General features: G+C 37.5%; 1 protein-coding gene across 3 annotated transcripts in view; it reads right to left on the bottom strand.

Moving 5' to 3' along the window:
- The window catches only part of THSD7B (thrombospondin type 1 domain containing 7B), an 842,386-nt gene that overhangs the window by 76,508 nt on the left and 739,882 nt on the right, over positions 1-25,996 (bottom strand). For all 3 annotated transcript variants that reach the window (XM_079135600.1, XM_079135599.1, XM_079135601.1), the window contains 2 exons: positions 20,085-20,218; positions 4,351-4,504 (listed from right to left, as the gene is read on the bottom strand). In XM_079135600.1, coding sequence (XP_078991726.1) covers positions 4,351-4,504; positions 20,085-20,218 — 288 coding nt within the window. The remainder of the gene's footprint in view (positions 1-4,350; positions 4,505-20,084; positions 20,219-25,996) is intronic.

Here is a 25,996-nt window from a genome sequence, read left to right as displayed (position 1 = left end):
TGAGGGTCTTTACCATCAGACATGTTCCCTAGGGACAAATCCAGGTTGCCATCTGCTTGTTAAAGACTGCTAGGAGAGGTTGAGGAAATGCCTGGAATTAAGCATTGGAATTAAATATTGGGACAAATTTCTTTGAAATCAAACTTACAGAAGTGGCACTAGGTGCTGAAAACACTGAGTCATCAATAGCAAAATGTCACTGCTCACAGCCTTTTCCCAAAATAATGCTGGGACACGGTGAAAAAAAGTTTTCCTTTAACTCAAATGCTTAATTATGGATCACTTATTAAAAAACTGGTGTTGCATTTCTCCTTCTCTTTTAAAGCAATCTCTGCCTGAAGGAATATTGACAGCATTCTGTACTGGCTTTTGCTAGTGGGTGTACACATAAAAAGTTAAAAAAAAAGGATAAGTATAGAAATAAAATGTATTTTGGAAGCGCGATAGTAAAACTATGATAAAATCCAGGTTCCATCCTGCTTACTACATCCTAGGTAGTTTCTCTGCTATGTCTTCCTTTGTGATCCTTCTTTAGGGGTTGTCCTAGTGACAACACCAGGAGTCCAGTGACTGTGTGATGATGAGGTTTTGTTTGGAGCACTTTCCAATGAATCCACTGTCTGAGGGGATGCCTGCCTGGTTCCAGCCAGCCTTTGAGGCACTCAGCTGGAGGCAAATCAACGATAATTCAAATAGGTTTGCTAAGCCCAAGTCGCCTTTCTAGAGACGGCTTTCAAAGTCTTGCTTCAGAAAAATATACAGCAGTTTGGAAATTCATTTCCAAGACCTTCTTTTCTTTCTTTTATCAATATTATTGTTTAAGAAATTCCTTTGGCAAACTTCCAGAGGGACCCATAAATAGAAAATTTATATTTCTCAGTGGAAAACTTTTGTAGGGATTGGTAGCATAAATGAAGACAATCAGGTATTCCTTCAGATATATAAAGGGCTGAACTGATTCAAATATTCTAAGACATCAGAATCTAGAAATTTATGAACTCTTCCTAAGAATATACGACTCTATGAATACACATCAGCATTATTTTGAAGTATGTAGAATAAGGATAAATCATGGAAAAATTAGAGAAAATTGTGTAATAAATAATAAACCATCAAATATATATACATATATATATATACATTTTTCTATGTATGTGTAATTACATATGTGCATTTATACACACATAAACCTATCTTTAAAGATAAATACTACTGAGAAACTTTTTGTATATACAATTTCATAAGCTACTTTTCAAATTAAAGCATGGTAGGAAAATGAGAAAGCTGGAGTCAAAAAATAAGTGACACATCTGTGTGCTATGGGAATAAGAAAAAAACAAGAATATGAAATAAATAAAACACATGGCTTTCCAATTTCTTCAAATTCCTCCTTGAATTGTGTTTGGTTCTGCTTGATCCATTTATAATCTCCAGTTCTTCCCCATACAGTTTTAAAATGGTCTCTCTATAATTTTTAATATCTTTGCCTTGTTTGCTCTTCTAAATTGTTTGCAATTGGTAGGAACTTTCAGGTCAGTAACCTAGTCATTTAAAAGTATTTATCTGATGCCTTATGTGGGGGGACTACTATTAAATTAAACAGAAGTCATATTTCAGTAAAGGAAGTGGCATTTTATTTCTATAGATCAAGTAATAACTTTGTGTGTTCGGGGGTATATTGTCTGTTCAGCTTAAAAATGTACTGCTCTCTGTCTCTTATTTACCAATCACATTGTAAATAATGTTAGGGGGAAGCTTTGGTCTTTTTCTGTTTGTCATAGTCCTCCTCCCCCCTTTTCTCCTCCCCCTCTTCCATCAATACTATATTAAGTTATACTCCATTATTCACTTTATACTTATTATCTCTAATTCTTAAACAATCTGGAGAAACAGTTGTCATTGTCCTTATTTCCTGATAAGAAACCTCTAACTTAGAAGTTTGAGTAAGTATTGCAGTCATACTTAAAAACAAAGTTATTTATGTGTTTGACTCAAAAGAGTCGCCCTGGGAGAGGGAAATGCACATAGTGAATTGATGCCATTAACATGTCACACTGTGGACTATCAAAGGAGAATTTGGTAAAATAATAATAAATATAATCCTTAAATTAGCACATGGTATAGAGAATAATCGTGAAATGATTGTTCCTTTTTCTTAAGAAATGCACATCAAAGGGCTAGTTGAACTTCAGGCACAGTGATTCAGCTTCCTGGCTTTGCTATGATCATCATTGTCAAGCACTGATTAAGCTCCTGTGATGTCAGGATATTATGCCAAGATCCCAAAACTTGTCAAAATTATGCAACATATCTAGATACAGGGAAAATAATCAGGTCATCTCTTTCATTCCATTTTGAAGTCCCATTTACAGTAGACAACAAACCCACTGTGATCAGACAGACCAGAATGACCACGAACAAGCGTTCCAACCTCTTAGCAATATGCTGTTAGGAAACAACCTTGCATAGTCTCAGCCACAGTGTTGGTTACATAACACATGCTCAGTGAAAGTTACTGTTATGTTGTCAGAGCTGTTATTATTATTTATTATGTAACTTTGAAAGTACACAAGCAGTTGAAGGAACAACCCTCTCATTTTATGCTGATGAGGGAGTAATTGTCTATCATCTTCCAAATACATGAATGGAGGTTAAAATATTTTTGCCATCTCCAACTTCTAAATGCTCCAAATAAAGAATCATTACATGTGGGGAAATAAACCTTAAAGAAAATAGTCACCCAAAGAAGCAGAAGCAGATTTCTGAGTCATCATAATCTTGTGCAAATATCCCTGCAAAGAAAATTTTAGCTCAGTGGCCAGAGACCTTGACTTAAGAGAGCAACATTTCCATTGTGAAGTGATTAGTGCTTAATATGGTTTTCAGCGAGTAAGTTAGAATAAGAATTGAGAAAGATCATGACCTCTACATTTAATTAAACTTCCTCAGGTTACTAATTTTGCTGTAGATTGATTAACAGTGTAAGCTAGCACCTTCTTTAAAGTGTGAATATATATACCTAGTCATGGAAAAATTATACAGTTGTTTTCCTCTTAAAATAAATATTGCATTTTAAAGAAAAGAGAATTATTCGGTCTACCTTAATTCTTTCAAAATGAATAAGACCAGGGTGCAAGTGCAAAGACTCTGGCTTCATTAGAACAGGGTCCACTCCTAACTCCTCACTTGTTAAGTGTGGAACTTTGTGCAAACAACATGGGTTTCCTAAACAGCAGTTTCTTCAGCTGGATCATAAACTGATAACAGTATTTATGTAGGAAGAATAGAACAAGGACTACAGGAAATAGTTCTGATATATGCCTTGCCCAAACTAAATGGTCTGAAAATATTAACTTTCATTATATTGAAGTTATACACAAATAAGACTTAGCAGTACAAGCATCCCACCCTACACATTATTTTTTATTGGTTTCTCTTCATCTTAATATTATATTGCTCTCTGCAAATAAAAAAATAATGACAGTGGAAACAGTTAAGGTTGCAATACTTAATAAGCAATTGATAATCAAAACCCACAAAAGTAGGTTATTAATTGATTTAAAAGATATTCCCATTGCCATTAGAAATATTCCCATAATCTTTCCACAATTATCAGTAGGACAGTTGCATTCAATTTATTCTATTCTTTATTTCTTACTATTTGAACCCATATAATAACTTCCTAATTCCCACTTTATTTTTCAAACTTTATGCAGAAACAGGAGTTTAAAATATCATAATTTATCTTCAGGAAATATTAAGTAGAACCATGCTACTTGAAGAATATTTATTTTGTCATGTTCCTTTTATGTTTCAATTTAATTAAAAAGAAGAATACAGGCAAATGCTTTGGATTTAAGTTTTTTGGTCAGCTTTGGAAGAAGTAGAAACATAGTAAAAGAACACCTTCTCTTTGGAAAAACAGCAACAGGAAAAACAGATCATTATTAACAGAAGAAAAATTGCACAGTGGAGTTGAGTTCTTAAGATATAATTGATTCCACCAGAAAAAAAAAAATGGAACAGAACCAAGAGATTATAATGAGAATCATTTCGGTGCTAAAGAAGACCCTTTTAACAATGGGCATGCAGTCAGATCCTAGTGTGATTATCATAGGCTCATTTTCCTTGTTCATGTTCCCATGATAAAGGCCTTGGAAGAAGCAATGGCATTTTAAATTGCTCGGCATCACTTGCAATTTTTTTTCTTTTCTTTTTTGATGTTCTTGGGAAAAATTATTTTCCCAAGTTACTAGAAGAATGGCTTATAGAGCAGCACTGCGAATGTACAAAGAACAACCGCAAAGGCAGCACTGATGAATTAGGGCATGGACAAAGAAAGGAAATTACCTGTGGGCATTTGTTCCACGTTCCCCACTCAGACATGACACATTCATTAGGACACAGGAGAGAACAGGACTGAGTTTCCAGGGGAGTTTCATCTTGGTTGCACAGGGTACTGTCCACGGCTCCACCACCTTCACTATCAGCTGTATTCACACACCTATTAGGCAAGACCACAAGATAGCTTGATTGCTTAACACAGTAGAGAGTCAATTTAAAACACTTTTGATGTGTTACAGCTACTGACCCTTCAAAGACACTTAGATTAAAAAAAAAAGATCAACAGAAAAGCAAGGCAAAGAAAAACTTGTCTTCTTTTTTTTAATTTTGATTCATTGTACACAAAGTACAATTATCATTTCTCTGGTTGTACACGAAGTACAGTCGTACCATTTGCGTAATCATACATGTACATAGGGTAATGATGTTTGTCTCATTCTATTATCTTTCCTTCCCCCAATCCTTCCCACTCCTCATTTCTGTCTACACAATCCATCCTTCTTCCATTCTTCCCTTACCTCCCACCACCCCCATTATGTATTATCACCCACTTATCAGAAAAATCATTTGGCCTTTGGTGTTTTGGGATTGGTTTATTTCACTTAGCATGATATTCTCCAACTCTATCCATTTACCTGCAAATGTCATAATTTTATTCTTCTTTATGACTGAATAATATTCCATTGTATATATGTACCACAGTTTCTTTATCTATTCATCTGTTGAAGGGCATCTAGGTTGGTTCCACAATCTAGCTATTGTGAATTGAACTGCTATAAACATTGACGTAGCTGCATCACTGTAGTATGCTAACTTTAAGTCCTTTGGGTATAAACCAAGGAGTGGGATAACTGGGTCAAAAGGTGGGTCTATTCCAAGTTTTCTAAAGAATCTCCACACTGCTTTCCAGAGTGGCTGTACCAATTTGCAACTCCACCAGCAATGTATGAGTGTACCTTTTTCCCCACATCCTTGACAACACCTATTATTGCTTGTGTTCTTGATAATTGCCATTCTAACTGGGGTGCAATGGAATCTTAGGATAGTTTTGATTTACAAGATATGTTGAATATTTTTTCATATATCTGTTCATTGCTTGTAGATCCTCTTCTTTGAAGTGTCTGTTCATTTCCTTAGCCCATTTATTGATTGGGTTATTTGTATTCTTGGTGTAAATTTTTTGAGTTCTTTATGAGTTCTTTACAGCTCATCTTACTCTGCTGGTGGAGCATAAACTGTTTTGAAAACTGACTAGCAGTATCTACCCTATATAAGCCAACATTAACATAGAAATACATACAAATGCATACCAAAACAAAAGCAAAAGCTGACTGGAAATGTTTACAACAGCACTAATCATAATCAACCAAACCAGAAACAACTCAACTGTTCATAACAATAAAGTAAATACATTGTGCTATTTTCATTGGGTTAAGTACCATAAAGTAATTAGAATTTGTAGACTATTGTATGTAAAAGAGCATGGGTGATGCTCATAAATGCAGTATTGGATAAAGAAGGCCAGAAAAAAAAAATACACACACACACACACACACACACACACACACAGTGATTCCATTTATACAAAGGTAGAAAAAAAATAGAGATGATATTAATCTATTGTGTCAGAAGTTAGAATAGTGGTTACCTTGCAGGAAATGGTTAATGATTGAGAAGGGCTTAGATGGTCCTGGTAATATTTTATTTCTTGATGTCTGGGCTGGTTACACAGGTGTGTTTACAGTGAGAATCATCCAACTAAACCACCCCACCCCATGATGTAGGCATTTCTCTTGGCTTATATCTGATAAGTTTATTATTTTTTTTATTTTTTTGGTACTAGGAATTTTTTGGTACCCAGGGGCACTTAAACACTGAGCCACATCTCCAGCCCTTTTTTGTGTTTTAGAGACAGGGTCTCACTGAGTTGCTTAGGGCCTTGCTAAGTACCTGAGGCTGGCTTTGAATATCAATCCTCCTGCTTCAGCCTACCAACCTGCTGGGATTACAGGCATGCACCACTGTGCCCAACTTCATAAGTTTATTTTAAAATTATTTTTAAAAAATAGTGAATAGAGGCATGCTATGTGTAAGTCTCTTTTGCTGGGTGTTGAGATACAGTTATTATTTGTTAATAATGATGTATTTAGTATATATTTTTGAGGGCATACTATATACCAAGCTCTAGCCCAGGGGTTGGGATACAGAAATGAAAAAAAAAAAACACTTCACAGAAGAAGATCTACAAGCAATCAACAAACATATGGAAAAATGTTCAACATCTCTAGTAATAAGAGAAATGCAAATCAAAACCACCCTAAGATTCCATCTCACCCCAATTAGAATGGCGATTATCAAGAATACGAGCAACAACAGGTGTTGGCGAGGATGTGGGGAGAAAGGTACACTCATACACTGTTGGTGGGGCTGCAAATTAGTGCAGCCACTCTGGAAAGCAGTGTGGAGATTCCTTAGAAAACTTGGAATGGAACCACCATTTGACCCAACTATCCCACTCCTTGGCCTATACCCAAAGGACTTAAAATCTGCATACTACAGAGATACAGCCACATCAATGTTCATAGCTGCTCAATTCACAATAGCCAGACTGTGGAACCAACCTAGATGCCCTTCAATTGATGAGTGGATAAAGAAACTGTGGTATATATATACAATGGAATATTACTCAGCCATAAAGAATGATAAAATTATGACATTTGCAGGCAAATGGATGAAATTGGAGAATATCATGCTAAGTGAGATAGGCCGATCTCAAAAAGCCAAAGGACGAATGATATCGCTGGTAAGTGGAGGATGACACATAATGGGGGGGAGGGAAGGGTTAGAGTTAGGGTTAGGGAGGGGGGCAAGTATGGAGGAAGGAACTACTGTATAGAGGGTAAAGAGGGGTGGGAGGGGTGGGGGGAAGGGAAAAAATAACAGAATGAATCAAACAACATTGCTCTATGTAAATTTATGATTACACAAATGGTATGCCTTTACGCCATGTACAAACAGAGAAACAACATGTATCCCATTTGTTTACAATAAAAAAAAAAAAAAAAAAAAAAGGAACAAAACAAACAGAAAAACAAAGCCCCAAAACAGACATGGTCCCTATCTTTATGGGTGTTTTGTTATAGTGATAATGATAAAGGTAAAGATAAAAATGACAATGACAATGAGGTAAATGTTGCCATAGGCTGACCTGGAAACTTCAAGTATGACAAAGTCATAAGAGTACTGTGCTGGGGAGTTTTGGTGATCCCCAAATCATGATATGCTAATTAATTTTATCCTATACCTTAGGAGCTTCTTTTACCCTCAAATTAAAAATAGAAAAAGAACGCCTATAATCCCAGACACTCAGGAGGCTGAAGCTGGAGGATTGTGAGTTCAAAGCCAGCCCCAGCAACTTAGTGAGGCCCTAAGCAACTCAGTGAGGCCCTAAGCAACTCAGTGAGACCCTAAGCAACTCAGTGAGACCCTGTCTCTAAATAAAATACAAAATAGGGCTGGCGATGTGGCTCAGTGGTTAAGTGCCCCTGAGTTCAATCGCCAGTACTAAAAAACAGAAAAAGAAAAAGAAGACTCAGGGAAAGTGCACAGTTACCTACCACAAGGTGAAAAATACAGACAGATTTATGAGAAGCTAAGTGATGAAAACTTAGCTATTGTATGAAGGAGGTTCTCAGAGAAAGGTAGACATGAGATATAAGTACTGCCCTCTAATATAGGGAGGTGTGGTATTGTGTCATCTATGGACTTGGGTTTCTCCTGGGGCCATAGTCAGTAGGGGAAGGAGGGTTCATGGGATGCCTTGGATCTTTCCCTGGACAAACTGAAAAATACGAAAATTGTTTTCCTTCTGCCTGCACATACTCAGCTGATGTTCTTTTATTATTTCACTGAGAAAGAAGAGGGAAGACTTCTGGGTAATCATATCTTGTAAATGTATGCATTATTTTCCATTCACTCCCAATATGCCACAAAAGCAATAATAAAGGAATTTGTTACCAAAGCAACAACAACAATAATAATACCAGGGGATGGAAAGGCATTACCCTACAAAAACAAAGAACATGGGAAAGGAAAACTGCCAAAATGGGTGATAAACAGGCTAATGCTAACTGCCTTAACACACTAAGAAAGCTGAATTCTAAGCTTTCAAGGAACAAATTTACTCCATTCCCACTACAGTACACATAAAAAAAATCTGGAATTTTTATCACCAATTATTTCTAGACTTGAGAATGAGGATTAGGCTGAAACACTGGAGGTTTTATTGAAACTAAGTTTAAGAAGTACCCAGCTCCTCAGATCCCCTCCCCTAATCCATGCCGTTGAGTGGTTGCCCTTTCTCCAACCCTGCAGGTAGCTGAAGGTTTATTATCTGGAGAGGGTCTCAAAAGATTTGCAGACTAGAGAACATCATAATGAAAATAGGAGTTTAAGTAAAAGTTTACATATTAAAAAAAAATTACCACAATTTGGGGACTTAAACAACAAAATGTATTTTCTTATAATTTCGTAGCGCAGAAATCCAACATGGATCTCACTGGGTTATGTTAAGATGGCAGGTGTCCTCAGAGCTTGTTCCCAGGGGTGATCTGTTTCCTTCACTTTTCCACCACATCCTTCCGCAGCCCTTTGCTCCCCCTCTGAGGCCAGGAGCATTGCATCCCTCTGTACCTTGCTTTTGTAATCACACCTTCCTCTTCTTCTTCTTCCCCATTTTTGCTCTTAAGAACCCTTGTGAGCAAACTGTGCCTCCCCCAGACAACCCAGGAAAATCTCCCATTTCAAGGTCTTTTCCTTAATTACATCTTCCAGGTCCCTTTAGCCTATTTACAGATTCTGGGATTATGATGTGGATATCTTTGGGGGCCATCATTCTGTCTGCCACACACAACTTCCTCTTTCACTGGGTTCACAAAATACTGTTTGTTAGAACCATCTGTTTTATATGTTTTATACATGATAGACTTTTCTGGGGATTCTTTCCAGTCCGAGTCTGGGATTCTTTTCCAGTGTAAGGTGTAAAACACTGAAATTGAGGGTGTTCTCAAATGAAAAACCGGATATCCCTACAGATCCTGAGTCATCACTTTCCTTGCCCATCTCCCCTCAGTCATCACTTCACTTCTACTCAAACTTCAAGGCATTTTCTGTATTTGCTATCAAGGCTTCCCTCCCTCCCCTCCATTATTGCTTCCTGAACTCACTTTAATTGTGCAGTTATTGCCACTGCAGATAAACTTCTTATCAAACAGACTTCCCGTTGCAAAACTCAGTGGTCAATTTTTATCTTGGTAAATATCTGAAACAACCGATTACTTTCTTTCTTGGAAAACTCTCTGGTTTGTCTTCTCATTTTCTTTGTTTTCCTCCAATTCCCCAGACTCTAAGTTTCATTTGTAGAACCTTTATCTTTGACTCTCTCTAACCATGAAAGTTGTAGTCCCCCAGGGCTCAAAATTTTATCAACATTTACTAAATTTATAAGGACACTCAAATTGATATCCTCACTATCTCTCTTGAACTGCAGCCTGTAATAGCTTGGCCAGTAAGCTAAAAATCACATCAGATCTAGTGTGTACAAAAGCTGACTTTTGCTTTTTTCTTAAACCTGCTTCTAATATTTCCCAACTCAACAAAATTGCACCATCTTTCCTACTCTTGCTCAGGTTCTACAAACTAACAATCATCTTTGATGCTTCTTTTTTTATTAGCAAATTCTGTGTTTTAGATCTTCAAAATGTATTCCATGTTTGACATCACCTCCACTGCTACTAAAATGCAATCCATCTGTCAAACCCTCTCACCAGGAATTCTGCAAGGACCCAAACCTATATCCTTGCTTCTAAAATACTATAACCCACAGCACCTTCTCTATATCACATTCTGTAAGGTCTTTTTCATATTTAAATAAAAGAATGTAATTCCCTTCTACCCCAAACCTTCCATAGAGTCACAGATTCATGTTGCAGTTAGAATCTAACACCTGTCTTTACTCTGTTTTAGAATATACAACATAATCTGAGTATTGGCACTAGCAATATGGGACATCTTGCTATTCTTTCAATAAGTCAAGAAGTGTCCAGTTTTACATGGTTTTTCCCTTTAGGATTCTCTTTCTACATATCTTCACATTTATTCAAGTTTCTCAGTTTATTTGTGTCTTTGCTCATATATCATAAAGTAGCATCTTTCTAAAACATCAACCCCCATAATTTCAACTCAATTTTATTTTTTTCTTGACATTTCATAGCAAAGACATCTCATTATATATTAACTTATGCTTCATTTTTCTTTACTGCTATATTTTACATTCCTTGAGAAACATTTTTTCATTCTTTATGTTATGTGCCTAGAGTAGTATCAAATGTATAGAAAGCAAATGATCATAAATGTGCTCTGAATTGTCAAATGATTACAGTCTATGACAAACCATAAAGATATCCCTTAGTTCAGAGGTTTTAAGAAAGATAACATATATTATGGTTTGGATGTGAGATGCCCTCTAAAAGTTCATGTGTGAGACAATGCAAGAAGGTTCAGAGGAGAAGTGATTGGGTTATGACAGCCTTAACCCAATTAGTAAACTAATCCTTCTATAGGATTAACTGAGTGGCAACTGAAGGTGGGTAGGGTGTGGGTGTCCCATGTCATTGGGACATGGCTTTGGGGTATATATTTGGTGAGCTGTGCTCAGTCTCACCCTGCTTATTGATCATCATGTGAGCTGCTTTCCTCTGCACACTCTTTTGCCATTATGCCCTGCCTCACCTCCAGCCCTGAGATATGGAGCTGACATCTATGGATTGAGACCTCTGAAACTGTGAGCCCTGAAACAAACTTTTCCTCCTCTAAAATTTTTCTTGTTGCATCTTTTAGTCACAGCAGCAAAAAAGCTGTCTAAAACAATAGATAAGCTGTTTCAATAATAGTTTTGATAATAATTTAGAATACAAAGTGCCTGGAAGATTGGCTTCACATATTTCAATGTAACTATAAAGCATGTTATATGATGATTACATATTAGTTTGCCAGGACAAATACCTAGCAAACCAAATACCATAGACAGGGTGATATCAACAGCATACATTTATTTTCTCCCAATTCTGGAGGCTAGAAGTCTGAGTTCAAGATGTTGACAAGGTCGATTTCTTCTGAGGTCTCTTTCCTTGGCTTGCAGATGGCCATCTTCTCCCTGTGTCTTTATATGGTCTTTATTCTGTATGTATCTGTGTCCTAGCCTCTCCTTATAAGGATACCAGTCAGACTGGGTTAGGATCCATGCCAATGACTTCATTACCTTAATTACCTCTTCATCTCCAAATACAGTCACCTTCTAAGATAAAAGATTGGCTTTGACACATGGATTTGGTGGGGGAAACAATTAATCCATTTCAGAACTCATATTTGGTTGCGTTGTTTTTATTCTATCAGGCTCTAGAGGTTTGAGCTGAGCAGTATGGCTGAAGGACCCTCCTGTTCAAGTGCATTTTCCTTAATCAATCTGATGCAATTCTGCCAGTACCAATTTGTTTTCTTAAAGTTTTCTGTGTCTCTTGAAATTTTCCTAAATATTGCTAAGAGGTGGGAAAGGGACAAGAGTAAGAGATGCCATACCTCATTTGCATATTAGTGATTCAACTGGGTTGACCAGTCACTCCTCAAAATCATGTGAGAGTAAGACATAGGAGTAGGTTTTGAAGAGAAAGAGGTAAAAGCCCAAAGTTTGTGAAAATCTGAGCACAAGAATTTCCAGGGGAAAGAACAATAAACAAAAGGAAAGAAAGGAACCTGGTCTACTAGCCATTTTCTTGGGTTGGTGATAAGAAGCAGTTTAATAATTTTGCCATCAGCTATTCTTCCTGCATGCCTACCAATGAGTTTACAGCTCAGAGAAGGTCAAATATGGCAGGTATGTGCTGCTCATGGTGGCACCGCTTATACTTCCAGCTACTGTGGGGCCCGAGGCAAGAGGATCACAAGGTTAAGGTCAGTCTGGGAAACTTAGCAAGACCACTTCTGTTTTAGTCAGCTTTTTCACTGTTGTGACTAAAAGACCTGGCCAGAACAATTGTAGAGGAAGAAAAGTTTATTTGGGGGCTCGTGGTTTCAGAGATCTCAGTCCATAGAAGGTAGGTTCCATTCTTTGGGGCTTGAGGTAAGGCAGAACACAATGGCAGAACAGTGTAGTGGAGGGAGGTGACTGACTCACATGATGATCAGAAAGCAGAGAGACTCCATTCACAGATACAAAATATACTCCACAGACACAGCCCCTATGCCCACCTCCTCCAGCCACACCCTCCCTGCCTTCAGTTATCACTCAGTTAATCCCCATCAGGGCATTTAATTCAAGGACTGGGTTAAGAATGTTATAACCCAATCATTTTTCCTTTAACCTTCTTGCATTGTCTCACACAGAGCTTTCGGGGCGACAACTTACATCTAAACCATAACACTGTCTCAGAAGAAAAATAAAAGGGTGGAGGTATAGCTCAGTGGTAGTGCACCCCTGGATACAATTTCCAGTACCCTACCAAAAAAAAGGGTGGTTATATACCAAATTGCCAAATAAAGTTTCACGAATATTGACTAATGATTAACACAAAAGTAGGCTCTGCTTTGACAATTGATTTTCATCTAACAGTTAACTCAATAACCAGCTTATACTTTCTGCCAATTTAAAATGGATTTTCATTTTTCTGGCAAAAGGAAATATTACTCTTATGCAACTGAATAGTTTAGTACACTGTTTTCTTTATTTTACATAATAATTATTGTGTATGAATATTTTAAGTTTGGATTGTGAGGTCTCTTATGTTTATTGCCATTACCCTTATTTGATGAAGAAATGGTTCTTCTTCCTTTTAAGTAATTTTCAAACAAACTAACCTGAAAAATTCAGATCAAGTGTATCCTTTGGTTACCACTGCTGTGTTTGCAAAACAAAACCTTTAAGCAAAATCTCTCAGTAAATAACATGGCATTCCCAAATTCTCTTAGAGATATGCTCTTTTTATATTGAAATGTGCAGCCACAATTCATAGGTATCTCATATTTTTATTTTTCAAGGCTAATTGCGGAGTTTTAAATTGACTTTTTCAGTGTTTTGGCATCCCAAAGTAGTAAACACCCATCAACTACACTAATGATAGTGTGGAGAAGAAGGGGAGAGGGAGAGAGGGAGAGAGGGAGAGAAGGAGGGAGGGAGAGAAGGCGGGAGAGGGAGAGAGAGAGGGGGAGAGAGAATGTCAGTAGTGATGGCCAAGCATCAGTGAAGGGGTACCAGCTTATTCCATGCACTGGCTTTCCCAGCAGTGAGATTCAGGAAGCAGTATTGTGGCTACATTGTAGAGAGAATCTCACTAAAACAGGGCTGATTAAAATATACATGCTTGGGGGCGATCCAAGATGGCGGACTAGAGGGTGACTGCATCTCCAGTCGCTCCAGAACCCAGGATTCAAGAAGGGGAGGCATTGAGAGACTTTGACTAAAATAGAGCCACAGGGTGAGTCTCCCCCACCCGGTGAAGCTCGGCCAGGGGCGGCAGTCACGGATTTGGGCGGCTTATTAGAGTAGGGCAAGGCAGCTAGAGTCTTCCCCAGGCAGCCCTGCACACTCTGGCGGTGGGCTCCTCCCACAAGGCCAGATTCTCCAGCTTCTTGGAGCAGGCCCCCCAGTGAGAGCCCTTCTGCACAGAACCAGCTTCAAGTCCCTGAGCCAGCATGGAGAGCTCCAGCCCGCAGGTTGCTTCAGAGACCAAGACAGGGCAGCCAGGGACTTCCCCAAGCAGCCCGGCTCCCTCCAGCGGGAAGTACCTTTCTAGGCTAGTTTCTTAGAGCAGACCGCCCAGTGAGAGCCTTTCTACACAGAGCCAGTCACAAGTCCTCAAGCCAGTGGAGAGCTCTGACCCGCAAGCAGCCTCTGGGACCAGGTCAGGGCAGCCAGAGACCTCTCCACACGGACCTGCCCCCGCCGGCCGCAGGCTTTTTCCACAGGGTGATCCAAGATGGCGGACTGGAGGGACTGCATGTCCAGTTGCTCCAGAACCCAGGATTCAAGAAGGGGAGGCATTGAGAGACTCCGACTAAAATAGAGCCACGGGGTGAGTCTCCCCGACCCGGTGAAGCTCGGCCTGGGCAGCAGGCCCGGATTCGGGTGGCTTATTAGAGTAGAGCAGGGCAGCTAGAGTCTTCCCCAGGCAGCCCTGAGCACTCCGGCAGTGGGCTCCTCCCACAGGGCCAGATTCTTAGAGCAGGCCCCCCAGTGAGAGCCTTTCCACACAGAGCCAGCTACAAACGCTGGAACCAGTAGCAGGCTAGAGGCAGCTTTCTTCGGAAGCACTGCATTATCAAGTTACTCCAAGACTTCAGGCTACTGAAGGCTGGGAGGTGATACACTGGAAATCTACAGGGACACTATAAGCCAATACAGGAAATCTTGCAATATCACAGAGTCCCACTGATATCTGACCAATATGAGAAAACAAGGGAAGAAAATGTCCCAAACAAACCTAGATACTATATCAATAAAACTCAATGATAGCACAGCAGAAGAAATGTCAGAAAGGGAGTTCAGAATGTACATAATTAAAACAATCAGGGAAGCAAACGAGGAGATGCAGAGCAAATGCAGGAATTAAATGATTGCACCAATCAACAGTTAAAAGAGCAAATACGGGAAGCAAGAGATCATTTCAATAAAGAGTTAGAGATACTGAAAAAAACAAAACAAAACCAGAAATCCTTGAAATGAAGGAAACAATACACCAAATAAAAAACCCCATAGAAAGCATAACCAATAGGATAGAACACCTGGAAGACAGAACCTCAGATATTGAAGAAAAATATTTAATCTTGAAAATAAGGTTGACCAAACAGAGAAGATGGTAAGAAATCATGAACAGAATCTACAAAAATTATGGGATATCATGAAAAGGCAAATTTAAGAATTTTTGGGATTGAGGAAGGCGTAGAGAAACAAACCAAAGGAATGAACAATCTATTCAATGAAATAATATCAGAAAATTTCCCAAATCTGAAGAATGAAATGGAAAACCAAGTACAAGAGGCTTATAGGACTCCAAATATACAAAATTACAACAGACCCACACCAAGGCACATTATTATGAAAATACCTAACATACAAAATAAAGACAGAATTTTAAAGGCCGCAAGAGAAAAGAATCAAATTACATTCGGGGGAAACCAATAAAAATATCAGCAGATTTTTCAATCCAGACCCTAAAAGCTAGAAGGGCCTGGAACAACATTTACGAAGCCCTGAAAGAAAATGGATGCCAACCAAGAATCTTATACCCAGCAAAACTTACCTACAAATTTGATGAAGAAATAAAATCCTTCCATGATAAACAAAAGCTAAAGGAATTTACAAAAAGAAAGCTGGCATTACAGAACATTCTCAGCAAAATATTCCATGAGGAAGAGATGAAAAACAACGATGCAAATCAGCAACAGGAGGAACTAGCATAAAGGAATAGCCAAATAAACGAGAAACCAAATCATGTCAAAAAACAAAAAGGTGAAAGAATGGGAAAAAACATACCATGCACACGGACACAGCAAAAAAGCTGGGGTATCCATCCTCATTTCAGATAATGTGGACTTCAAGCCAAAACTAGTCAGAAGGGATAAAGAAGGACATTACATTACTGCTTAAGGGAAGCATAAATCAGCAAGACATAACAATCATACATACCTATGCCCTGAACATTGGCTCATCCATGTATGTCAAACAAATCCTTCTCAATTCCAGAAATCAAATAGACCACAACACAATAATACTAGGCGATTTTAACACACCTCTCTCACCACTGGATAGATCGTCCAAACAAAAATTGAATAAGGAAACCATAGATATCAATAACACAATCAACAATTTAGACTTAACCAACATATATAGAATACACCATTCAACAAAGAACGAATACACTTTCTTCTCAGCAGCACATGGATCCTTCTCTAAAATAGACCATATTTTATGCCACAAAGCTACTGTTAGCAAATACAAGAAGATAGAGATATTACCTTGTACTCTATCAGATCATAATGGATTGAAATTAGAAATAAATGACAGAATAAAAAACAGAAACTTCTCCAATACTTGGAGATTAAATAATACACTATTATATGATGAATGGATAACAGAAGACATCAGGAGGGAAATAAAAAAATTCTTAGAATTAAACGAGAACAAAGACACATCATATCAAAATCTCTGGGACACTATGAAAGCAGTACTTAGAGGAAGATTTATTTCATGGAGAGCATTCAACAAAAGAAGTAGAAATCAACAAATAAACGACTTAACACTACAACTCAAAGGCCTAGAAAAAGAAGAGCAGACCAACACCAAAAGTAGTAGAAGACAGGAAATTGTTAAAATCAGAGCCGAAAGCAACGAAATTGAAAGAAAAGAAACAATGGGAAAAATTAACAAAATAAAGAGTTGGTTCTTTGAAAAAATAAACAAAATTGATAAACCCTTAGCCACACTAACAAAGAGAAAGAGGGAGAAACTCAAATTACTAAAATTCAGAATGAATAAAGAAATATCACAACAGACATGAGTGAAATAAAAAACATAATTAGAAGCTATTTTGAAAATCTATACTCCAACAAAACAGAAAACCTCGAAGACATCAACAAGTTTCTAGAGACATATGAATTACCTAAACTGAACAAGGAGGACATACACAACTTACATAAATCAATTTCAAGCAATGAAATAGAAGAGATCATCAAAAGCCTACCAACAAATAAAAGTCAGGGACCAGATGGGTTCTCAGCCGAGATCTACAAAACCTTTAAAGAAGAGCTCATTCCAATACTCCTCAAAGTATTCCATGAAATAGAAGAGGAGGGAACCCTCCCAAATTCATTTATGAAGCCAATATCACCCTGATACCTAAACCAGACAGAGACACATCGAGGAAAGAAAATTTCAGACCAATATCCTTAATGAACATCGACGCAAAAATTAACAACAAAATTTTAGCAAATCCCATACAAAAATATATTAAAATGATAGTGCACCACAATCAAGTGGGTTTTATCCCAGGGATGCAAGGTTGGTTCAACATCCGGAAATCAATAAATGTCATCACCATATCAATAGACTAAAAGTTAAGAATCACATGATTATTTCAATAGATGGCAGAAAAAGCATTTGATAAAATACAGCATTCCTTCATGCTCAAAACAGTAGAAAAAATTGGGGTAGTGGGAACATTCCATAACATTGTAAAGGCCATCTATGCTAAGCCCATGCCCAATATCATTCTAAATGGTGAAAAACTGAAAGCATTCCCCCTAAAAACTGGAACAAAGGAGGGATGCCCTCTTTCACCACTTCTATTCAACATCATTCTTGAGACTCTAGCCAGAGCAATTAGACAAATCAAAGAAATTAAAGGGATACAAATTGGAAAAGAAGAACTCAAACTATCCCTGTTCGCTGATGACATGATTATATATTTAGAGGAACCTGGAAATCCACCAGAAAACTCTTAGAACTCATAAGTGAATTCAGTAAAGTAGCAGGTTACAAGATCAATGCTCATAAATCCAATGCATTTTTATACATAAGTGATGAATCTTCAGAAAGAGAAATTAGGAGAACTACCCCATTCACAATAGCCTCGAAAAAAATAAAATACTTGGGAATCCATCTCACAAAAGAGGTGAAAGACCTCTACAATGAGAACTACAGAACACTAAAGAAAGAAATTAAAGAAAACCTTAGAAGATGGAAAGATCTCCCATGTACTTGGATAGGCAGAATTAATATTGTCAAAATGGCCATACTATCAAAAGTGCTATACAGATTCAATGCAATTCCAATTAAAATCCCAATGATGTACCTTACAGAAATAGAGCAAGCAATTATGAGATTCATCTGGAAGAATAAGAAACCCAGAATAGCTAAAGCAATCCTCAATAGAAAGAGCGAAGCAGGGAGTATCTCAAAACCAGATCTTCAACTCTACTACAAAGCAATAGTAACAAAAACGGCATGGTATTGGTACCAAAATAGACAGGTAGATCAATGGTACACAATAGAGGACATGGACACAAACCCAAATAAATACAATTTTCTCATACTAGACAAAGGTGCCAAAAATATGCAATGGAGAAAAGATAGCCTCTTCAACAAATGATGCTGGGAAAACTGGAAATCCATATGCAACAGAATGAAATTAAACCCCTATCTCTCACCCTGCACAAAACTCAACTCAAAATGGATCAAGGACCTTGAAATCAGACCAGAGACCCTTCATTTTATAGAAGAAAAAGTAGGTCCAAATCTTCACCTTGTTGGCTTAGGATCAGACTTTCTTAACAGGACTCCCATAGCACAAGAAATAAAACCAAGAATCAACAACTGGTATAGTTTCAAACTAAAAAGCTTTCTCTCAGCAAAGGAAAGTATCAGTAATGTGAAGAGAGAGCCTACAGGGTGGGAGAATATCTTTGCCACTCATACTTCAGATAGAGCACTAATTTCCAGAATCTATAAAGAACTCAAAAAACTCTACACCAAGAATACAAATAATCTAATCAATAAATGGCCTAAGGAAATGAACAGACACTTCACAGAAGAAGATGTACAAAAATCAACAGATATATGAAAAAATGTTCAACATCTCTAGTAATAAGAGAAATGCAAATCAAAACTACCCTAAGATTTCATCTCACCCCAATTAGAATGGCGATTTTCAAGAACAGAAGCAACAATAGGTGTTGGCGAGGATGTGGGGAAAAAGGTACACTCATACATTGCTGGTGGGGTTGCAAATTAGTGCAGCCACTCTGGAAAGCAGTATGGAGATTCCTCAGAAAGCTTGGAATGGAACCACCATTTGACCCAGCTATCCCACTCCTTGGCCTATACCCAAAGGACTTAAAATCAGCATACTACAGAGATACAGCCACATCAATGTTCATAGCTGCTCAATTCACCATAGCCAGATTGTGGAACCAACCTAGATGCCCTTCAGTTGATGAATGGATAAACAAACTGTGGCATATATATACAATGGAATATTACTCCGCCATGAAGAATGATAAAATTATGGCATTTGCAGCAAATGGATGAAATTGGAGAATATCATGCTAAGTGAGATAAGCCAATCTCAAAAAACTAAGGGATGAATGATCTCACTGATAAGCAGATGAGGACATATAATGGGGTGTAGGAGGGGTAAGCGTTAGGGTTAGGGATATGGAGGGTGGTAAGAATGGAAGAAGGAAGGACTGTATAGAGGGAAAAGAGGGATGGAATGGGTGGGGGGAAGCGAAAAAAAATAACAATGAATCAAACAACATTGCCCTATGTAAATTTATGATTTTTAATTAAAAATAATCATGGAATGAGATAGACATCACTATCCTGTTCATGTATGATTAGACAATTGTTATGAATCTACATCATGTATAACCATAGAAATGAAATGATGAACCCCATTTGTGTACAATGAATCAAAATGTAGTCTGTAAAAAATAAAAAATAAAAAATTTTTTTTAAAGTATATGAAAAAAAATTTACATGCTTCCACGCATGCTTCTAAGATAAAAAAAATGCCGATACATGGTGAGAAAAAGTGAAGTGCACTTGGATAGGGAGCACTGTTATTTTTATTTAAAAAAAAAAAATTGAAGTTCCCTGCTTTCACCTCCCAAATCTCTCCGATTTCACACACCTGATTTTCCTAGATTGTGTTCCTCTTCCACAACGCGGAGACCTCAGCTCATTATTGATTTTGCATGGAGACCAGTTTTCTACAACCCAGGAATACTGATTGCACTCACTGTAACACGGGACTGCCTCATGCACCTGTCGAGAACAGGAAAGAATAAAAAAATTATGTGGAACTATCTAAGTTATAGAAAAATAACTTATCTGCTAGTAATACCTGCTGAACATAACCTGAGAAACTATACTCCAGCCTACACTGCCAAATTACACTCCAAAAAGGAAGATGTAGTTGCCTTCTCTGAATTTACTGACTTGCCGGAAAAAGCATACAGGGGAAATCAACTAAAACATGATGATATGCCTTCACAGAAGAGACCAAAGGACAGGCATTTCCTAGCACCATGAACAGAAATCCCATTATCATTTTATTTCCTCAAAGATCTCACATGGTATCTGTGAGATGGTCCAACTCTCAATTACATGGCATATTGTATTCTCAGATGTACTTTTACATGTCAATTGACACAAATATATATAAGGAAATTTACTCTTGAATATAAGAGTTTCTTAGAACACATGAGGAAAGTGGTATTATTTGCACCGGAAATTTCTTCTTATGCTCCCCAATGATCGATGCTAACAGGCAATCATTTAGCCTCTTGAGCATTGTGGCTTCATATGAATGCAGCTATTTGTAGGATGTTTCATACCTTGGCTAAATCACCCATACACACACTCCACACCTCACAAGATAGCTACTGCCACTGTTAGTGATTCTTCGTGATTATTGACTGTAAATATTTATAATTTTATGGTAAAAACAATGAGGACATTAAGTGAATTCTTAGGTAATTTCCTCTGCATTTGTGGGGATTTTTTTCCCCTGAAATTGCAGTTGAATGGGCAGCCAGTTTAGTCTGTCAGTCTCTTTGAGGCTGCATTTATCAGTCATGTCTCCTCAATATGGAACAGAACTTTCACCCTAAGTGAGAGAGGTAAGAAGGCTGCCTCATAGCATGATCCCACACAGAAGGCTATAAAGATTGCTCTAGTAGAGGCGAGCTGAAAGAGAGAGGCTCACCTATTACCAGTATGGTTAATTAATGCTCTTCCTGTTAAATAAGAATTTATTACCCGTCCTTCCTTCCTTTTGCCTTTCTAATTCCATGAAACTGTAAATGATGACTAGGTAGTGTTTTCCACACAGAACCACTGGTTGTTCGTTTCCACTAAATTCAAGGGAGAGCACTCTGTAATGGGATAATCAGAAAACAAGATTGGAGCTCTGTCAGCGCATTAGCTGGAAATCAAATGAGAAAGGGTGATTTGCCGGACTACTTCTGGGGAATCACAAGTAACGTCAGAAACTATTTTTAACCATGGGGTTCTATTTGGCTCTCTCCTGCAGAGCTCACAGGGAAAAGAGAAACCACAAGGTAAAGGATATGTGAGAGCAAAATCAAAGGAGATGGGAAAAGAGAAGTGGAAATGGGTGTGAGGAAAGTAAGGAATTAAGTAATAAAGGAATGGCATTTCCTGCTGTGAATGCTGACAGGAGTAGAATGAAAGGGTCAGGAGCAGCTCCTATATGAATAAGGAGGTGAGAATTTGTAACTGAGAAAATCTGCCCAAAAAACTCATAGGGTAGCAAGGAAGAAAAAAATCTATAAAAATTTTCATGCATGATCCCAGCTCAACAGATCCTAGGAAACCAAGCTAACAGTGGAAGGTGTAGCTGACCTGACTGTACCATGTACATCATGCTTTCACTGACTTTATGGTTATTTCTACAATTTTTAATAAATATAAATGTATATTAATTTAAGCAAAGCATTTGGGCTTTCATATGAAATATAAGAAAGTATCTCCACTAAAGGACTCTTTATAAATAAGGGATAGACAAAAAAAAAAAAAAAAAATTAAAAAACATTTTTCCCCATATTTCATGCATGAACCTAAGCACAAATGGATAGACTATCCTCTCTGACATTGACCTATATTTTCTAAAGCTTCAATACTGGGCAGAGCATATATGTCTCCTTCTCTTTCACATGAAGCCCCAAGGTCAAGTTGAAAAGGTAAAATTATCTAGTTGTATGTAGCCTTTGATTTGATTGCTTATTCATGCATTAGCTAACTGTTTTTATCCTGAATGTTCCAAAGGTTTCCTCCTGTGGCAGAGGAACTAACCACAAGGACAAGCTATTGGAAGATAGGACAAGTCTTTGTGAGAAAGTATTAAGCCATTTTTCTTAATGAACTGAGAAGATAGTATTTCTTTAAAAAGATTTTCCATTCCCACGGAATTACTTGATCTTTTGCCCCTTATGTGTCTGAGTTTTATTTTTGTGTTTTATTTTTCATACTGGGGATGGAATCCAGGTTCTTACAACTGCTAGGCAAGTGCTTTACCACTGAGCTATAGTCCCAGCCCATCTGCTGTTTAAAAATACTTCATGCTATTCATTCCACCTGACAAATCTTTGCCCTTCTTTCAAAACCTCCATAGATTTTAAGTTCAGGGTTGGCATGCTTTGGGTTGAGGCATGTGGTGGTTAGGGCCCGGTGGTGGGGTAAAGGGAGGTGTTTAATAAGTATTTATTGAGTTGAAACTACTTTTTGAAGAGTCCCAGGTTGCAAGTAGCCTTCATTTAATTCTCTAGAGAAAACAGGCCCAGTCAATGAAGTATTTTACAAAGCACAATAAGAAGGAACACAAATGGAAACTTAGTCTTTCTATAATGGAATTTGACTGAAGAATAGCTATCAATGTGTCACTAAAAAGTGTAGCTTCACCATTCTGTGGGAAGGATAAGGCTATCCTGTGAGAATTGTCTTCGTAAAGTTCTTGTCCACCAGGCAAGGAGTCTTACCTGGAGGATCAAAAACACTCACAAAAGGCAAGAATGAAGCAGGGCATTTAAGGATAAAAATTTACTACCCAAGTGCCTGATTCCCTCTTCTCAGTCTTTAATGTTCCAGCTATTGCATATTGCTGTTTAGTTGGTGCTTATTAGATTATTATAGTTTTATAATGGAAATGTGTTACAGCATGGACTATATCAGGGAATCATAGGAAAATGTCCTGAAGGAGAGAAATGAGCCATGATAAAATTAAATGAAAATCATTTCACAAATTAGAAAGAAAATAACAGAGTTGAACAGGGCCATAGATGCTAAAAAATGCCAGGGAAAAATCTAAATCCTCTGAGAGAGGTATGGTTTCACTCTCCTACAAACAAGACCTATTTATTACTTCTGCATTGGGGACTTGGGTTTCTATAATTTTGCCAGTTCCAGATTCATATCATAAATGCATTCATTTAGTCTTTTTAATATTTGTTAAATAAATCTCCACTTATTGCAATTGATCACTTTAATTATGTACTGCTTTCTGATATGTAGACTGACTTCCCTGGCATAAACCAGGAAGCAGGGTCTCACTAGGAATAAATTTCATGGCTTCTGATTTTCTATTGCAGATCAACCTCTGCTCCAGTGAAGCTGCCAGTTAAGACCCAGGTAGAAGACTTCAGGCTTCAGGCTTCCTCCATGCTGACCACTGTGGATACAGTAGCACTTGGAAATTGATTCTAAAGCCCATTTGGAAACAGAGATCCTAACTAGTCAGAACCAGGGTCTGTCCCATTGGAATATGAGAGGAAATGGTCCCTAGGAGTAGTGAGGTATTTCAGTAAAGAACTATGGGGTCCCTTCTCTGCCAATTGTTGTGAACCCTTTACATAAGATGTACAGATTTGCCTCTGATAAAGTCCAGGATCTTCAGTCCTTAATTCAAAGAATTTCCCTCCTAGTCCTTCTCTATCTATGCTTTCTCTTTATTTCCCTGTGGCTCATACTTTTCTTCCACAAAGATTCCTTGGGATACACTCCCCCTCAATTTACCAAATTTTGACCCTTTTCTTATTCAGTAAGCAACTAAGATGTTCTTCTTCCATTCTGATGGGTATGGCAGACTAGAAATTCTCACATTTATATAAAGAACTTTTGTTTCCACTGTTGTCAATCATGCATTTATAGCTGCTTGTACACAATGCAATATAGGCGATGCTAAAGTTCAGCCCTAATGCAAATGTATCCACATACGGTACGACTGTGCCCATTTATAATCTTTGGTCTGTAATATTATAAAAATGATGCTGTGTAGATCTTTACCTTATAAAATACATTCTATGTCTTAAATCTTGGTCATTATAAAGTTGTTATGATTCTTATTTACAAAAAATAACAAACTTTGAAGAAGGCAATGACTGAGCTGGTGCTCAAGCTTGAGCACCATATTCTGGAGAGGCCAGTGATAGGCTCTGCCCATTTAGTTTTTAGGGGCTTATCACCATACACCAAAAGAAACTGTCAATGCTAATATAGTCAGTCTTCCATAACCACAGGCTCATATTCAGATTCAACCAACTGCAGATCAAAAATATTCTAAAACAAAAAGAACACAATTTATACTGAAAATGTACAGTTTTTTCCCTTGTCATTATTCCCTAAACAATATAATAACTATTTACATATCATTTACATTGTGTTTGATATTTTAAATAATCTAGAGATGATTTAAAGTATACAGAAAGATATGTATGGATTATATCAAATAGAAAACTGTTTTACATAAGACACTTTAGCATCTGCAAAGTTTTGTATCCATAGAGTTCCAGAACCAATCCCAAAAGGATAATAATGGATAAATGTTGTTCTAAATTCCTGAAAAAGGAAAGCCACAAACTGATTTTTTTGGGAGGGGGCCACTGGGGATTGAACCCAGGGGTACTCTACCATTGATCTAGAGCATTAGTTCTTATTATCTTTATTTTGATACAGAGTCCTGCTAAGTTGCCCAGGCTGGCCTTGAACTTGTGATCTTCCTGCCTCAGCCTCCCAAGTTGCTGGGATTATAGGTGTGTACCTTTAGGCACACAAGTTGTTTATCAGTTATATGATGTCAATTTCTTTATATACCAAAAAAAATTGCATAAGCAATTTATTCTTAATCTTTGGGTAGGGAGACTCCTTTGACAATTTCAAAAAGGCAGAATGACTTTCAGAAATCTAATTTCTAAGTTTAAAGCAAGAACAGGTCTATATTTTTAGGGTGATTGGACTTCTTTATGTGAAAATGGGCAGATAAAAAAAAAATCCACCAAAGTCTAAAAAGTAGAATCAGCAGGAAAACCACTATGCCTGTCACTTTGTGCTATGGGTCATTCTCAAGAGCAGCATTTAGAGTCAGGTTTTTCTGGAGATCCTGGGTCCAGTGATCAATACCCAGAGGTGTCAGTAACTGCCAATATTAGTTCTGATGCTCAAGTGTGAGGCTCTGCTGCCCTCTGCTTCCAAGCATTGTCACACACTAACTTCTGTAGCTCCACAACAGCTGCAAAGACATTCTAAGAATGCCCTGAGCTTCCTATCAGGCTTAGTTGTTAAGACTCAATATTCATTTTAAATATGCATTATGTTTTCAGTTTTGATGTTAAAAATCTAAAGTTCAGTCAAATAATTTTGAATGAGCCTTATGCACAAAATTTATTAACAAATAAATTACTAAACTTTAAAACCAATGGGAAGTTTATTAAAACAGTAACTATGGCAGCTTCATTTCCTGTCTCCTAATAAGAGTTGTTTCCAACCCAGATGTATAGACTCTAAGGATGTAGCTTTTATTACAAGGACCCACAAATGCATTAATATACCAAGCCTTGTCTGTAGTCTCAATGAATAACATAATCTGATACATGTTGGGATCATCTCTTGTCAAATGAATGTGGCACTGTTGTGATTAATGAAATTTTAATTTCATTTGATAGCATTGTTGAATTTGAATTAGCTTTTCTCTCATTAGGTGTTTTCCCAATGTAGTCTGACTAGAGCACAAGATCCTCATATTAAAAA

The sequence above is a fragment of the Sciurus vulgaris genome (genome assembly GCF_902686455.1).
Source record: "Sciurus vulgaris genome assembly, chromosome: 3".
Lineage (NCBI taxonomy): Eukaryota > Metazoa > Chordata > Mammalia > Rodentia > Sciuridae > Sciurus > Sciurus vulgaris.
This window is presented reverse-complemented; position numbering and strand designations above follow the sequence as displayed.